Source organism: Sceloporus occidentalis, unplaced genomic scaffold (genome assembly GCF_023333645.1).
Source record: "Sceloporus occidentalis isolate IW3139 unplaced genomic scaffold, rSceOcc1.0.p SCAF_4, whole genome shotgun sequence".
Lineage (NCBI taxonomy): Eukaryota > Metazoa > Chordata > Lepidosauria > Squamata > Phrynosomatidae > Sceloporus > Sceloporus occidentalis.
In genome coordinates, this window is record NW_028316984.1 from 33,529,632 (window position 1) to 33,546,416 (window position 16,785).

The 16,785-nt window shown below is 40.9% G+C and overlaps 1 protein-coding gene across 1 annotated transcript in view; it reads left to right on the plus strand.

Moving 5' to 3' along the window:
- Nucleotides 1-10,411, plus strand: part of TTN (titin) — a 317,246-nt gene extending 306,835 nt beyond the window's left edge. Inside the window, exons 308-313 of the mRNA XM_089523020.1 lie at nucleotides 49-354; nucleotides 444-1,037; nucleotides 1,756-7,694; nucleotides 7,788-7,941; nucleotides 8,688-8,981; nucleotides 9,118-10,411. Coding sequence (XP_089379146.1) covers nucleotides 49-354; nucleotides 444-1,037; nucleotides 1,756-7,694; nucleotides 7,788-7,941; nucleotides 8,688-8,981; nucleotides 9,118-9,410 — 7,580 coding nt within the window. The 3' untranslated portion in view covers nucleotides 9,411-10,411. The remainder of the gene's footprint in view (nucleotides 1-48; nucleotides 355-443; nucleotides 1,038-1,755; nucleotides 7,695-7,787; nucleotides 7,942-8,687; nucleotides 8,982-9,117) is intronic.
- Nucleotides 10,412-16,785: the final 6,374 nt, after the last annotated feature.

The following is a 16,785-nucleotide window of genomic DNA, read 5'->3' on the forward strand; positions in this document are numbered from 1 at the left end:
TATATTTTCTAGCACATACTTTAAAACGTGGCCTTTCCTATTTGACAGATAAGCCAGATAAACCGGCAGGACCAATTGTTGTGGAAGCACTGCTGAAGAACTCTGCTGTCATAAGCTGGAAGCCACCTGAAGATGATGGAGGTGCCTTAGTAACAAATTATATTGTAGAGAAAAGAGAAGCAAAAGAAGGCACAGAGTGGCAGCTGGTATCTTCAAGCATATCTGGCACAACCTGTAGAATTGTTAACCTAACTGAAAATGCAGGCTACTATTTCCGTGTCTTTGCTCAGAACACTTTTGGCATCAGTGAAGCATTAGAGGTTTCATCTATTGTTGTTATCAAGACTCCATTTGGTAAGTATGCTGCATAATCCCTGTTTTTATTTGCCTGAAATTCATTAAAACAGACCAATTTCATGGGCTGAAAATATTCTTCCTTACAGAAAAACCAGGCCAACCAATTCGTCCAGTTGCATCTGCTGTGACCGCAGATTCCTGTGTTGTATCTTGGAAGCCACCTGCTAGTGATGGAGGCTCAAAGATTAGAAATTACTACCTTGAGAAACGTGAAAAGAAGCAAAACAAATGGATTGCCGTAACGACAGCAGAAATTCGTGAAACTGTTTATTCCGTCACAGGCCTTATTGAAGGCCTTGAATATGAGTTCCGTGTAAAATGTGAAAATCTAGGTGGTGAAAGTGAATGGAGTGACATTTCAGAGCCAATCACTCCCAGATCTGATGTACCAATTCAAGCACCCCATTTCAAGGAAGAAATCAGAAACTTGAATGTGAGATTCAGAGGTCATGCTACTTTTGTTTGCAAAGTCACCGGTCATCCTAAGCCTATTGTAAAATGGTTCCGGCAAGGCAAAGAGATTTTGCCAGATGGGGAGAAAGTGAAGATACAAGAATTTAAGGGTGGATATCACCAACTGGTAATTTCAAATGTAACAGACGATGATGCCACTGTATATCAAGTGAGAGCAACCAACCAAGGAGGATCTGTATCTGGAACTGCCTCCTTGGATGTTGAAGGTAAATAATGTGCTTTGCTATTAATATTAATAATTACTCAATTTTTTTGTGCAGAGTAGGCAGATGGATTTAAAAAAACCCTTCCTATGCTTATAGTCTTCTCTTAATGTTTTCAGAATTATTACAAGCATTGAAACTTAAGCTACACAGTACCTTGTATAAATCAAATATACTAGGTTATATAGATATTAATATAGGAAACATATACTAAATACAAAAAGTTTACATATTTCTGTATTTATTTTATTTAAAGACTTTCAGGCTACCTTTTAACATAATGACTCACAATGTAGCTTCCAAATGTAAAAATAGAATCATACTTATGAATTCTAGGAATTTGTATTTTTGTAAGTCCATGAGCTTACAGCACTGGTTTGGTGGAAGATTTTGTCACAGTTTTTGTCAGACAATAAGACAGTAATAGGCTTTTACACGCTCTTGAAAAATTCTAGCATTATTGCAGAACGAAGCATGATTTCACGGTTAGTTATTCCAAAAAGTTGTAATATAACTATTGGTTTCTGCTCAGACGATGGTGTAGGGAGAGCTTATGTCATGAAGTTAGTTCAAATACTAGTCCAGTGCATGGCAAATGCCCAAGCCACTCTAAATCAGACTTCCTCCATTTAAAAAAAAAGTTTAATGGCTTTTGAAGAAGTCATTTTTGGTGATTTTAATTCTTACTTTATATCATTGTGATGTCTTTTTTCCCTTGCAGTTCCTGCTAAGATCCACCTGCCTAAAAATCTTGAAGGCATGGGAGCTGTTCATGCCCTCCGTGGTGAAGTTGTCAGCATCAAAATCCCATTCAGTGGCAAGCCTGATCCAGTGATCACATGGCAGAAAGGCCAAGATCTCATTGATACCAATGGGCACTATCAAGTTATTGTTACTCGGTCATTCACATCTCTTGTTTTCCCTAATGGTGTGGACAGAAAAGATGCAGGCTTCTACATTGTCTGTGCCAAAAACAGATTTGGAATTGACCAGAAAACAGTTGAACTGGATGTAGCTGATGTACCTGATCCACCAAGGGGATTGAAAGCAAGTGACATTTCAAGAGACTCTGTTAACCTAACGTGGAATGCTCCAGCTAATGATGGAGGAAGCAAAGTCACTCACTATACTGTTGAGAAACGTGCTACCACAGCTGAGAGATGGATTCGTGTTGGTCAAGCTCGTGATACACGGTACACTGTAGTAAGCCTGTTTGGTAAGACGAGCTATGTATTCCGTGTTATAGCAGAAAATAAATTTGGCCAGAGCCAGCCTTCTGAACCTACAGATCCTGTCATAACAAAGGAAGATAAGACCAGAACTGTAAATTATGATGAAGAAGTTGATGAAGCCAGAGAGGTCACCACAGCAAAAGCACCTCACTCTTCTACAAAGGAGCTCTATGACAGATATATGATTGCTGAAGAACTTGGACGTGGGCAGTTTGGAATTGCCCACCGGTGTGTCGAGACAATTTCTAAGAAGACTTACTTGGCCAAGTTTGTCAAAGTGAAAGGTGCTGATCAGGTGCTGGTAAAGAAAGAAATTTCCATCTTAAACATTGCTAGGCATAGAAATATCCTGTACCTTCATGAATCATTTGAAAGCCTGGAAGAATTGATCATGATCTCTGAGTTCATTTCCGGAGTTGACATCTTTGAGAGACTTAATACCCCTGCCTTTGAGTTTAATGAAAGGGAAATTGTAAGCTATGTACGTCAAGTCTGTGAAGCGCTTGAATTCCTACACAGTCATAGCATTGGACACTTTGATATTAGGCCAGAGAACATTATTTACTTCACAAGAAGAAGCTCTATAGTTAAAATAATTGAATTTGGTCAGGCAAGGCAACTGAAACCTGGGGATAATTTCAGACTTCAGTTTACTTCCCCTGAATATTATGGACCTGAAGTCCATCAGCATGATATGGTCAACACAGCCACTGATATGTGGTCACTTGGAACTCTAGTTTATGTACTTCTGAGTGGTTTGAATCCTTTCATTGCTGAAACAAACCAACAGACAATTGAAAACATCACCAGTGCTGAATACAATTTTGATGATGAAGCCTTCAAAGATATAAGTATTGAAGCCTTGGACTTTATTGACCGCCTGCTAGTAAAAGAAAGGAAAGCTCGTATGACTGCTACAGAAGCCCTTGAACACACTTGGTTGAAGCAGAGGACAGAAAAATGCAGCACTAAAGTAATCAAAACACTGAGACACAGACGTTATTACCAAACCTTGGTAAAGAAAGAGTGGAATACTGTTGTGTCAGTTGCCCGTGTTTCATGGGGTGGTGCAATCAGATCTCAGAAAGGTGTTACTGTTGCTAAAGTTAAAGTGGCATCCATTGAAATTGGACCCATTACTGGGCAGATAATGCATGCCGTTGCTGAAGAAGGTGGACATGCCAAATATGTCTGCAAAATTGAAAATTATGACTCATCCACAGAAGTAACTTGGTACTTTGGAGTACGACAGTTGGAGAGCAGTGAAAAATATGAAATCACCTACCATGAAGGAGTGGCCACAATGTATGTCAAAGATATTGCTAAATCAGATGATGGTACCTACAGGTGCAAAGTTGTAAATGATTATGGGGAAGACAGTTCCTATGCAGAACTATTTGTCAAAGGTGTGAGAGAAATTTCTGACTACTACAGATGCAGAACTGTCAAAAGAGTCAAACGCCGAGTAGATACCATGAGACTTTTGGAAAGGCCACCAGAATTTACTCTTCCTCTTTACAACCGAACAGCCTATGTCGGTGAAAATGTTAGGTTTGGAGTAACTATAACTGTCCACCCAGAACCTCGAGTAACATGGTTCAAATCAGGTCAAAAGATCAAGCCAGGAGATGATGATAGAAAGTACACCTTTGAGACTGATAAAGGTCTTTATCAACTTCTCATCCATAATGTCAGTGAAGAAGATGATGCTGAATATACTGTCCTGGCACGCAACAAATATGGTGAAGACAGCTGCAAAGCTAAGCTAACTGTTGTTCAGCATGCTCCTCCAGAGGCCTCCACACTGAGACCCATGTTCAAGAGGCTCCTGGCAAATGCGGAATGCCATGAAGGCCAAAGTATCTGCTTTGAGATAAGAGTATCTGGTACACCAAAACCAACACTAAAATGGGAAAAAGATGGCCAGCCTTTGTCAGCTAGCCCCAATATTGAAATTGTACATGAAGGATTAGATTACTATGCTTTGCATATCAGGGACACTTTACCAGAAGACAGTGGTTACTACAGAGTTACTGCTACAAATAGTGCTGGATCCACAAGCTGCCAAGCCTACTTGAAAGTAGAACGCTTGAAATATGTCAAACGGGAATATGAGTCAGAAGAGGTGAGGCAAATCCATGTGCAGAAGAGAATTGACAAGACAGTGAGAATGGCAGAAATTCTTTCTAGGACGGAATCTGTTCCACTGACACAAGTTGCACAAGAAGCTCTAAGGCAAGCTGCCATCATGTATAAACCAGCTGTAAGCACAAAGACAGTCAAAGGGGAATATGAGATTAAGAAGGAAGAAGTGAAAGAAGAAAGGAGACTCCGAATGCCTTATGAAATCCCAGAGCCTCGCAGACCTGCAGGAGCTGCTCTTGAAGAAGATCAGAGCATCAAATTGTTTGTGCCTATGTCCGACATGAAGTGGTACAAGAAGCTGAGAGATCAATATGAAATGCCAGGTAAAATTGACAGAATTGTTCAGAAGAGACCAAAGCGCATTCGCCTTTCAAGATGGGAACAATTCTATGTGATGCCACTGCCACGCCTTACTGACCAATATAAACCTAAGTGGCGCATACCTAAATTGTCACAAGATGATCTTGAGATAGTGAGACCAGCACGCCGGCGTACACCATCTCCTGACTATGAGTTTTATTACAGACCAAGAAGGCGATCACTTAGTGACCTGTCAGATGAAGAATTACTTCTTCCAGTTGATGATTACTTAGCCATGAAAAGAACTGAAGAAGAAAGATTACGACTTGAAGAAGAACTAGAGTTAGGCTTTTCTGCTTCACCTCCAAGCAGAAGCCCACCACGCTTCGAATTGTCTTCTCTTCATTACTCTGCAGCACATGCACAAGCTGCAGCAGAAGAATCTGCAGGAAGAGAACTGAGGTATGCAACCTATCATATACCATCTAAAGAAGAAACTGGTGCAACTTATGCACAGCTCCGACAGCGCCATGATAGAGCAGTTTATAGACCATCAAAACAAAAACTGAGAATAATGTCAGAGAAAGAAGATGAAGAGTTGCTACGACCAGTTACCACAAGCCAGCGGCTCTCAGAGTACAAGAGTGAACTTGAGTACATGTCACAAGAAGAAAAGAGCCGAAGGAGAAGAAGGAGAGAAGAAATAACTGAAATAACCTCAAAAGAAGAGGAGGAGGAGGAGATAGAAATGGTGAGACATGCTCACAGGGAATTTTCACCTCCCTCAAGATTGCTAGGAAGAAGACGCTCTCTTTCTCCAACTTACATTGAGCTTATGCGCCCTGTATCTGAATTAATTCGACCCCGTTCCCGTCCTGTAGAAGAACCTGAGAGAAGATCTCCTACTCCAGAGAGAACTCGTCCACGCTCACCAAGTCCAGTGTCCAGTGAGAGATCTCTCTCTCGATTTGAAAGAACAGCAAGATTTGACATATTTTCCAGATATGAGTCAATGAAAGCTGCTTTGAAAACTCAAAAAACAATGGAGAGGAAATATGAAGTTCTGACCCAAGAACCTTTCACTTTGGATCATGCCCCACGCATCACTTTAAGAATGCGCTCTCACCGTGTGCCATGTGGCACCAACACCAGGTTCATTTTGAATGTACAGTCCAAACCTACCGCTGAAGTTAAATGGTATCATAATGGTGTTGAAATCCAAGAAAGCCATAAGATACATTTCACTAATACTAGTGGGGTGTTAACCTTGGAGATCCTTGACTGCCATATTGATGATAGTGGTACATATCGTGTTGTGTGCACAAACTATAAAGGGGAATGTTCTGACTATGCAACATTAGATGTTACAGGAGGAGATTATACTACTTATACCTCCCACCGCAGAGATGATGAAGTACCAAGATCTATTGTTCCTGATTTGACAAGGACTGAGGCATATGCAGTTTCTTCATTTAAGAAAGTATCTGCGACAGAAGCAAGTTCTTCAGTAAGAGAAGTCAAGTCAGAACTGACAGCAACAAGAGAATCATTATCATCATATGAACATCATGCTTCTGCAGAAATGAAAGTGAGTGCATCAGCAGAAAAATCACTAGAAGAAAGAGCTGTGCACCGAAAGTTTAAAACTACTCTGCCTGCTACAATATTAACAAAACCAAGGTCAATCACTGTTTCTGAAGGAGAAACTGCAAGATTTTCTTGTGATATTGATGGTGAGCCAACACCAACAGTGACATGGATACATGCAGGCCAAGCTATTGTTTCTTCTGGGCGCTACCAAGTCACACGTACACAATATAAATCTACCTTTGAAATTTCATCTGTCCAGAGCTCAGATGAAGGAAGCTACACTGTTGTAGTAGAAAATTCAGAAGGAAGACAGGAAGCTCACTTTACTTTGACTGTACAAAGGAAAAGAGCTCCAGAAAAAGCAATTACATCACCCACAAGGGTAAAATCTCCTGAGCGCCATGTAAAGTCCCCAGACAAAGTAAAATCTCCCAAGAGAGTCAAATCACCTGAACCGTCTCCTGCCCACTCCAAAGCCAAATCAACAGCTGCAGGAAAGACAACACCAGGAGACAAAGCACACTTGCCAGTTTCTGCTCCTCCTAAAATAAAACAGCAGCTAAAGTTGGAAGCTACTGGTGATAAAGTAAAACTATTCTGTTCAGTTGAAAGCAGTGTTTTAAGTGTCCAAGAAGTAGTCTGGTACAAAGATGGCAAGAAATTAAAAGAAGGCGATCATTTCAAATTTCATTATGCATCTGATGGAACATATGAACTTAAGATCCATAACCTCAAGGAATCTGATCAAGGAGAATATACCTGTGAGGTTGTTGCAGAAGGTGGTACCTCCAAAACCAACTTCCAGTTTGTTGGCCAAGTTTTTAAAAGTGCCTTCTCTCAGGTATCAAGCTTAGCCAAAACTCAGAAAATTGAAACAGCTGAAATATCTACCCAGAAGAAATCTACAGTGACTTCCCAAGAAAAGGCAGTGGTGCAAGAGGAATCTGTTAAGAGGTCTCTGGTGTCTGAAGATATTAAAACATCTCACACAGAAATTAAATCTACTACCACTAAAATGAGTGTGTCTGAAGGTCAAAAAACTACCCTTAAAGCCAGTATTGCTGGTGCTTCTCATGTAAAATGGTTTCTGAATGGAATAGAGCTAAGTAACTCTGAAGATTATAGATATGGCGTGTCAGGAAGTGATCATACTCTGACCATCAAAAAAGCAACCCATAAAGATGAAGGAATACTTACTTGTGAAGGAAAGACTGACCAGGGCATTGTCAAATGTCACTTCGAAATGAGTTTTTCAAAGGACACTTCAAATGTTCCTGTCTTTATCATACAACCTAAATCTCAAAACATCAATGAAGGACAAGATGTGTTGCTTACCTGTGAAGTCTCTGGAGATCCTTCTCCTGAAATCAGCTGGTTTAAGGATAACCAGCCAGTAAGTAAACATTTTTCATCCTTAAATACTTCATTTGCAAACCTTTGTTATACTCTACTTGATCTTAATGAGGCCTCTTTTCTTTGTTATCAGATTGCTCTTTCATCCAACATGCGAGTAAATCGTTCCAAGAATGTTTATTCTCTTGCAATCCAAAATGCTGCAGTGAGCGATAGTGGAAAATACACAGTCAAAGCAAAAAACTTCCATGGGCAATGCTCTGCCACTGCATCCTTGACTGTTCTTTGTGAGTTTGTTTTTTCTTTAAGTCTTTCCTTAAAACTAGTAAGGCTTATAGAGTGTGATGAAAGCAATTGGTTGTGCTAATTCTTTGACAAGAATCTAAAATACAATATAATTATGATTACGAAGTATTGAATTTAAAATCAAATATGGATGTAAGAAAATCTTTCTTGCTTAGTTCAGTGCTACCATGAATATCCTACCTTAATATCTTGCTATTAACCCATTGGTTGTAGTAATCAATGCTTAATAAACTCTCAGAATAATTAATTCCCTGAGGAGTATTTTTTTTAATTTTATATTAAACATCTGAGCCAAAACTGGTACCAAATGGGTTCCTGGAATCAATGGGTTGCTCTGTGTTTTGCTCTTTATGTATTGTATGCATGAGCTTGTGTTTAAGGAAAGCTGTGATCATTGTTGATGGTGGTTCAAAGCAGACCACCTCCTGAACTATGGATTCTCAAGAAAACAAAGCACCAGTCAAAAACCTTAATTCTTTCCACAAAACCGTTTTAAACTGTTAATTTACTAATGCTAACTGTCTCACATTTTTCTTCTTGCTTTACTAAAATATATATATATACTGGAAGGAGAAATGAAAGGTACATACATATATATAAATAAGAGAGTGATTGGGGAAAAGTTATAACCAAATTCAGCTTTCCTTAAACAGCTCAGTAGTTTCCTCTTCCATAAAGTCAATGTGATGTCATTGGTTTTTCCATCTATGTTTGCTATGCTCCACAGCTCTAATTGAAGAACCTCCCAAAGAGGTAGTGTTGAGGACAAGTGGTGATACAAGCATGCAAGAAAGTTTCTCTTCGCAGTCACTTCAAATGTCTGCTTCTAAACAAGAAGCTTCGTTCAGCAGTAGCAGCAGCAGCAGCATGAGTGAAATGAAATTTGCAAGCATGTCTGCCAAAAGCATGTCCTCCATGAAAGAATCCTTTGTAGAGATGAGCTCCAGCAGTATAATGGGGAAATCTAGTCTGACCCAACTGGAGAGTTCAACTAGTAGAATGATTAAATCTGGTTTGAGAGGTGAGCAATATGGTTATATGTAGAGCTAGAGACAACCCCTACCCCAATATTGTAGATATGTAGAAAACTCCCATCACAGCGGAATTGCAATTTTCACTAACAACTGACTTTAAACATCTTTTCCTGTTTTGCAAAGGTGTACCACCCAAAATTGAAGCTCTTCCTAATGACATCTCAATTGAGGAAGGAAAGGTTCTCACTGTATCCTGTGCCTTCTCTGGTGAACCCGCGCCTGAAATAACATGGTCCTGTGGAGGAAAAAGCATTTCAAGTCAGGGGGGTAGATTCCATGTGGAAACCAGTGAAGATTTAACTACGCTTATCATCATGGATGTTCAAAAGAATGATGGGGGACTTTATACGTTGAATTTAGACAATGAGTTTGGCACTGACTCTGCCACTGTGAATATTAACATTAGATCAATTTAAAAGGCCTGGCCTATTTTATTTACACTTGACTTTTGGCAAGTGATTGATATGGACTGGAATAACGGATCTGTAAATATATATTTAAAAAAATATTTTTATACCTACCTGAACCAGACAAAGTCCAAGGATATACGCTATGACTTATAGTCATTATTGTCTGACTTTAAAACTATTTTTCACTTGACATGTACATACTGTATATAGCCGAAGTTAACGGTTATGAAGTTTTGTACCATTTATTTTAGGACATTTTAAAATGTAACTTTTGGAACAGTTGGTAGGAGAAAGTTTCTTAGGGAACGAATACCCTGCTCAACATTTAACTAATATTTGTGCCTCAACAAAACGTTGATGTCTAAGAATGCCTCAACAGGTAGAGAGGCTCCCTGTTGAAGACTTATTTACCTACACCTAAGAGATGATGCTGTGCATGGTTTCCTTGAACCTGCACGAATTTATTTTGAATCAGCAACATAAGGCATTGGTGAGGTTTGCATCTACCCTCCTGTAAGCCACACTGTAATGTCTTACGTTGTATCTGATCAATGGCAAACTATATTTTGTTCATGACTCACAATCCTTTGAGCAAAGTGCAAGCGGCCAGCATTTTGTTCACCACCTGTTCATGTACTGTTTCTGGCACACGGACTGCCTGAATAACTTTATAAAAAAGTAACATCACCTGGCCATCCCTTGGATAAATAAAGCTTATTTGGGCACTCAAGTGCAGAAGCAGTACCAACTCGGGGAGGTTCTTAGGATGCAGTGATTGTGTGGTAGCATTAGGATTCTGCTAGATACTGTCAACTTCAGGCAACCAAAGTTTGAGCCACAGTTTCAGAAAAGTTAAAACTGTTGTTATAACATCACATGTGCCTTGAACTTAAATTTGAACTAGCATTGTTTATGTAGTAGAAAAAAAACTGTATGGTTAGCTGTTTTGTTGAACCTCCTTGAGATAGTATTGTTCATTTGAAATAAAGCATGCTACCTGCACTTCACCATGTTTGTATTTTTTTTTACTCTTTCTTATCCTGCACCTGAGCTCTGTCCTTCTGCAGTTACATCCAAAATCCACAAAACAATGGTACCTTTATGGGACCAACCAAAATGCACATTGTTGCAAGCTTTCAAAGCTCCACCAGCTTCTTCATCAGGTAAAGGAGTTAAAAGAAGCTGGCAACATGTCTAATGTGCACTTTGGTGCATTGTTGGAATTTGGGTGATACTGTACTTTGCTATATGGCCAACATGGCTACCCCAGATATGTCTTCTGCAGTTAGTTTTCCTCTTCTACAATTTACTCCTTCACTCAAAAAAAAAAAAAATCCAAAAAACAAACAAAGAAAGCAGATGCATTCAACAACAAACTGCTAGTTTCTGGCATAAATTATATAGCAAATAAATAAATAAATAAAAACACACAACTCTAACCAATTTAAGTAGAAATTACTTAAGTCAGAGGATCTACTGAAACCATTCTGCTATGTGTCTGAAAAAAGACAAAACCTTTCTCCTGCCTCTCCTTTGCAGAAAGAGAATTAAAGACAAGACAAGCAATTCTCTGAAATGAGAGATAAGACCCATAGTTTTTTTGTTCATCCCACTGATAAGCATCCTGTGTGTACCTATTTGCACAGATTGAACAAACTATCAAGACTTGTATTAGAACAGTGGTGGAGCAACAGGAAAAAAGAGAAGAAAACAGTGGTATTTATTTGTTTTTAATATATAAAAGCACATTAATAGGCAAAGAAAATTAACAAAACATGTAGGCCTTTTACCTGGTGTTTTTGTCACCTTCCATTCCACCTGTTCACCAACAGAAGAACTCAGTGTGGTTCTGAAGACAGCAGCAGATGCAGAGTTGTATAAATTCTAGTTAGCATACAAAGATCTTTGAACTGTAGCATTACAGCAGGGCAAGGCATTTAGAATGTAAAGTATTTGAGCTCAGATTATAAAGTGAAGCGAAGGCTACAGGGCACAGTGTTGCCAACAAGCCTTGAAGATACCCACCCGAATGTTTTACCAAAATCCCCGGAATTCCCCAATATTTATTATTATCATTCAGTCAAAATCCCCAGAAAGAAATTAATTGAAATCCCCAGATTCCAGCCAATTCCCTGGAATTTGGCAACACTGACAGGGAACAGGGCAGAGAGTGGGAGACTGATTTCCCGAGGCAGTCTCTTTTGGAGAGCACTAGAAGTCCCCTTTTGTCTGCCCCTGTCCCACAGGAACCTTGATGTTAGATATCTCTTTTAATGGGGATCATTCCTCAATTGTACAATATTATATTCTCTTAAAGGTATGTAAGTGAGGTTCTACAGACTCCTGGTAATTCAAAACAAAAGCACAAACTACAGTTGAGCCTCCTTATCCACATATTCTTTATCCACAGATTCAAGCATCCACAGCTTGAAAATACTCCTCTATATATGTATATGTATATATTCCAAAAAGACCTTGATTTTGCCATTTTATGGAAGGGACATGATTTTACCGTGCCACTGCAGTTAATGGCACTTGAGCATCCACAGATTTTGGTATCCATGGAGGGTCCCGGAGCCAAATCCCAACAGATACCAAGAGCACATTGTATTAACTGCCAGTATTGCTTTACACACACACACACACACCATTTTTTATTTAGCAAGATAATAGTGCTCATTTTTCTAGCTTTAGCATCCACACACTTGGCAATGAATTTCCATTCTCCAAAAACGTTTCCCACACCCATCACCTTTTAGACAGCATTTTCACTACTTACCTAAAGAGTTCAAGTTTTGCTACAAATGCAGCTATGAAGTCCCCAAAAAATCACTTTCAAGCATGCTGAGTAAGTTATTTGGATGGGAGATGCTTTCTCTGGTTTTTGGCTGGAGATGGTATCTAAAACCCTGTGTCTGTTATTGCCAGTGTCAAGGGAAATTTAAAGACTTAGGACATTATCAGACAAGGGAAATTGGAAGTATAATCCAATGGCAATCCGAACGCAATCATGGGGTTTAACGTTATTGCGTGATAGACTACCACACGCAATTTTGGGCAATGGGAAGTCAGTCCAAACGCAATCATGGGGTTTCACGTTATTGCATGAGGGTTGATCACACGCAATTTCGGGCAATGGCAAGCTATTTTCAGGCAATGGAAAGTCAGTTTGAATGCAATTCGAATTCACGTAAATTCACAGAACTAGAGAATTCACGTGAATGCGTTCTGGCCCCACTTTCTTTTCATTCGAAATTAAGAGAAATTCCTCACGTGTGATAAACTCCAAAGGAGCACAGACCATGATTCTGTTGGATGGCATGCCAACAGAGAAGGGACAAGGAATATATACGCAGCATAGCGGTCTATAAATAAAACATTATTATTATTATTATTATTATTATTATTATTATTGTAGGCGATAGCACCAAGGCAGAGGTTGCGGGCGATGCGAAAAGGGATGAGGTGGGGCAGTAGCAGAAGCCATCTTGTTCAGGATAAGAAAGCAGCTCAAGAGACACTATGGCAGCTTTCCCTCCTGACAGAGATGGCTTTTGCTTAAACAAGTGTTACAACATCTTCCAAAATCCACAAAACAGTGATATCTTTATTTGGGCCAACCAAAATGCTCATTATATATGTTGCAAGCTTTAGAAGCTCAAATTCGATTGGAATTTAAAGTTTGTTTCCTGGACTGAATCTCTCAGCACCCAAATGACCAAAAGGAGGAGGCACCTACCTGCATGAATACTCTTCTATACCATCTGAACTAAGGACTGCAACTAAAACATCTTGACTAAATATAGGGCTATGACTTACATTGTCAATTCTTTCTTTCTTTCTTTCTTTCTTTCTTTCTTTCTTTCTTTCCCCCTATATGGTTTTTGTCTAATGAAGAAGCCAGTGGAGCTTGGAAAGTGTGTAACAGACATTGGTTGATCCAATAAAGGTATCACTGTTTTGCAGACTTTAGATGATGCTGTACTTTGCTATATGGTCAACACGGCAACCCCAGAAATGTTTTCAATGTAACAACCGTCAGTTAAGTTATCAAGAGTATGCTGGCCAGAAGCAGCTGCCTTATACTCAAGACTGGATTGTCAATGATCAAAAACAAATGCTTCTGGCCCCTCAAAGTGTAGGAGCACCATTGTGTTGGTGGTGCTTTGCATATACAACATGCATATGCATGCAGAGGAGAAAGAGTGTGCATATCTTGTGCTGTGGTGCTGTCAGGAAATAAATGCTTCTGGAAAGAGGGTGAGCTGTAAACCTCTTTCCCTGCATTACTAGTTGTCACCCAGCCCATTCCTATTATTCCTAGGATATAATCTTTTTCAAAGAAATAGACCAAACAGGAAAGGAGGAGGAATAGCATTATATATCACCGATGTTTACTCCTGTGAAGAGATCCAGGACTTAAATCCTGGAAGCCAAGTTGAGAGCTTCTAGGGCCCCATTCATACTGGCCTAAAAGACATGGAGGGAACTGGGCTGATCCGGATGCCCCTCCCCCGAATCGCTCCATTAGCAAGTGCCCACTACAAATTTGAAATCGAATGCATTTTGACAGAAATCGAATGCATTCTGTCTGCCGGCGAGGTGGCCGCTGTCAATCAAGCGATTGTCATGGTGACGTTTTGCAGGGCATCGGAAAGTGTCCTCCCCCTCCTCCCTTTTTTTAAAGAGCCAGGCACAGGGTTAATTTTTTTATAAACCTTTGGGCATTTGGGTCAGATCTGCCCCGTCCCAGGCAAAGGATGGAATTGTCATGCATTTTTTTATGCTTTTAAAAGCAACATTTGTAGCTTTCCCTTTGCTCCAAAAAATTGTTTAAAAATGTAACACTGATTGTAAGTGAGGTCTTTTGCAACATTGTAGCTTCCCCCTCTGCTGAACTGACCCCTTTCCTCCTGCTTACACTTTGCCATTGCCTTCCACTGAGGCTGAGAGAGAGTGACCTCATGGAATCAATTGGGAATAAATGGGAAATGCAGCGCATTAATAATAATAATAATAATAATAATAATAATAATAATAATAATCCAGGAGCAAGAGGAAATAGCAAGCACACAGACATGTCACCCCCCAAAAAATGTGCATAAATGGTCAAAAAATGCGCATAAATGCTTCTGCTGCATCCATTTCCCTACATCCCCCAGCCTTGGCAATCCTCCTCTTCCTCTTCCTCCTTCCTCCTCCTCCATCACTTTCTCCATCTCCCCCCCCACCCCCAGCCCTATGCAGCCCAGCCTCCCCTTTTGCCACCTGTCACCCTTAGCATCCACCCTTTGGGCTCTTTCCTCCTCTCTCTCCCCTCCGATGAGGGGCGGGAATGCTCTAACCCATGGAATCAATTGGGAATAAAGGGGAAATGCAGTGCAGGCATTCTGACTGTAGCATCCGCATATAACAGTAATAATAACAATAACAACAACAACAACAATAATAATAATAAATAATCCAGGAGCAAGAGGAAATAAAGCACAAGCAAGCACACAGACATGTCACCCCCCAAAAAATGCGCATAAATGGTCAAAAATGCGCATAAATGGTCAAAAGAGGCTGCTTGAAAAGGGGGGGGGGGTGTTGCTTTGATTGGGGGTTGGACTGGATGTCCCTTGGGGATCCCTTCCAGCCTTGGGATCATGAGGGAGAAGAGCAATGGGGAGGCTGCGGGAGCGGGAAGTAGACCACCCCCCCTTTTCCCTCTGACACACACACACACACACACACACACACACACAGAGAGAGAGAGAGAGAGAGGAATCTCTCTCCCTGCTTCAGCTGCTGGAGGTCTGCTGCTGCCTGGCCAGCGACCCTCCTCCTCCTCCTCCTCCCGCCATCCCCTGGCTGCCAGGCTGGCTCTCAGGGGAGCCCCTCTCTGGGTGCCAGGCTCCAGGCTGGAAGCGGCTGCCTCCGTGGGCATACAATGTGCCCTCCTGGGGTTGGCCAAGTCCCCCAGCAAGAGAGGCGGCCTTGAATGGCCCCGGAGGGAGCAGGGGCCAGCAGGAGAGCAGGAGGAGGAGGAAGAGGAGGAGGAGGAGGAGGAGAGCATCCCCTTCCTCCCGGCGCCAGGAGCCCTGCCTGCTCCTTGCCCAGCAGCAGCCCTTCTTCTCAGGGCTCTTTCCTCTTCCCCCTCCCCTCCGATGAGGGGAGGAAATGCCTTGCCCTTTGCCCACCCTCTGACCTAAATCCCTCCCTCAATTTGCCTCGATCGTGATCGAGGCAAAGTTCTCATTCCCAGGACCCGGTGTTTTTAAAAAGAAACGGTATTTGCGCCGATTTCAAAAGACCCGCGCTAGGGGCCATTTAACACGGAACGGGTGTGCAAGCTCCGGATTCGCTTGTGTGAGATTCGGGGTGAGTAGGAACTTCAAGTGATTGAATCGGTTTCAGAACCGATGTTTTTTGTAATGTGAATGGGCCCTAGGGGGAAATTAAGGGGGAGAGAAACAACATTGAAGTCATTGTGAGGGACACTCAAGCCAAACTGAAGACTTGAGTGATGCCTTCCTGGAACAGCTGACCAAACATTCAGAAAGGAGAGATGTAATAGTAATGGAAGATTTCAACTACCCTGATATTTGTTGGAAGCCAAATTCTGCCAAGAATATAATTCCTCACTTGCTTTGAAGACAATTTCATTGTCCAGAGGATGGAAGAGACAACAAGAAGAGCAGCTATTTTAAATCTGATCCTAACCAGAGAGGATGATCTGGTCCATGCGAGAGTAGTGGCAGGATCCTTATGTGGGAGTGACTGTATTCTCCTGGAGATTGTTAAACAGCAGAAAGGAGAAGTCACACATAGTCAGACATGCATTCTAGACTTTAAGAAAACTGTTTTCAGTAAACTTGGGAAAATACTGGCTGCGATCCCATGGTGAGAAATACTAAAAGAGAAGGGAATTCATGATGGATGGGAGTTTCTTAAAAGTGAGACATTGAAGGCACAATTTCAGACAGTTCCAATGAGGAGGAAAGTGTAATATGTCTAAAGAAACTAGGAAGGGGGGGGGGGGGCTAAAGAACTGTCAACTGATCTAAGCTTTAAAAGGAGACATGCACAAAGAAATAGAAAAAGGGGGAAGTTGCCAAAAACAAATTCAAATGAATAGTCAGCATGTGTAGGGTACAAGTCAAAAAAGCTAAAGCACAGAACTAGTTCAGGCTTGCTAGAGAGGTTTAAAACAAGGGGTTTTTCGGTTATGTTTGTAGTAAAAGGAAGAACAAGGAAATGCTAGGGCCACTGCATGGAGAAGATGGCAAAATGCTAACAGGGGACAGAGAAAAGGTAGAACTACTCACCTGTTTTGCCTTAGTCTTTTCCCAAAAGGAAAATAGTGCTCAGCCTGGGGGAAATGGAGTGCATAATGCAA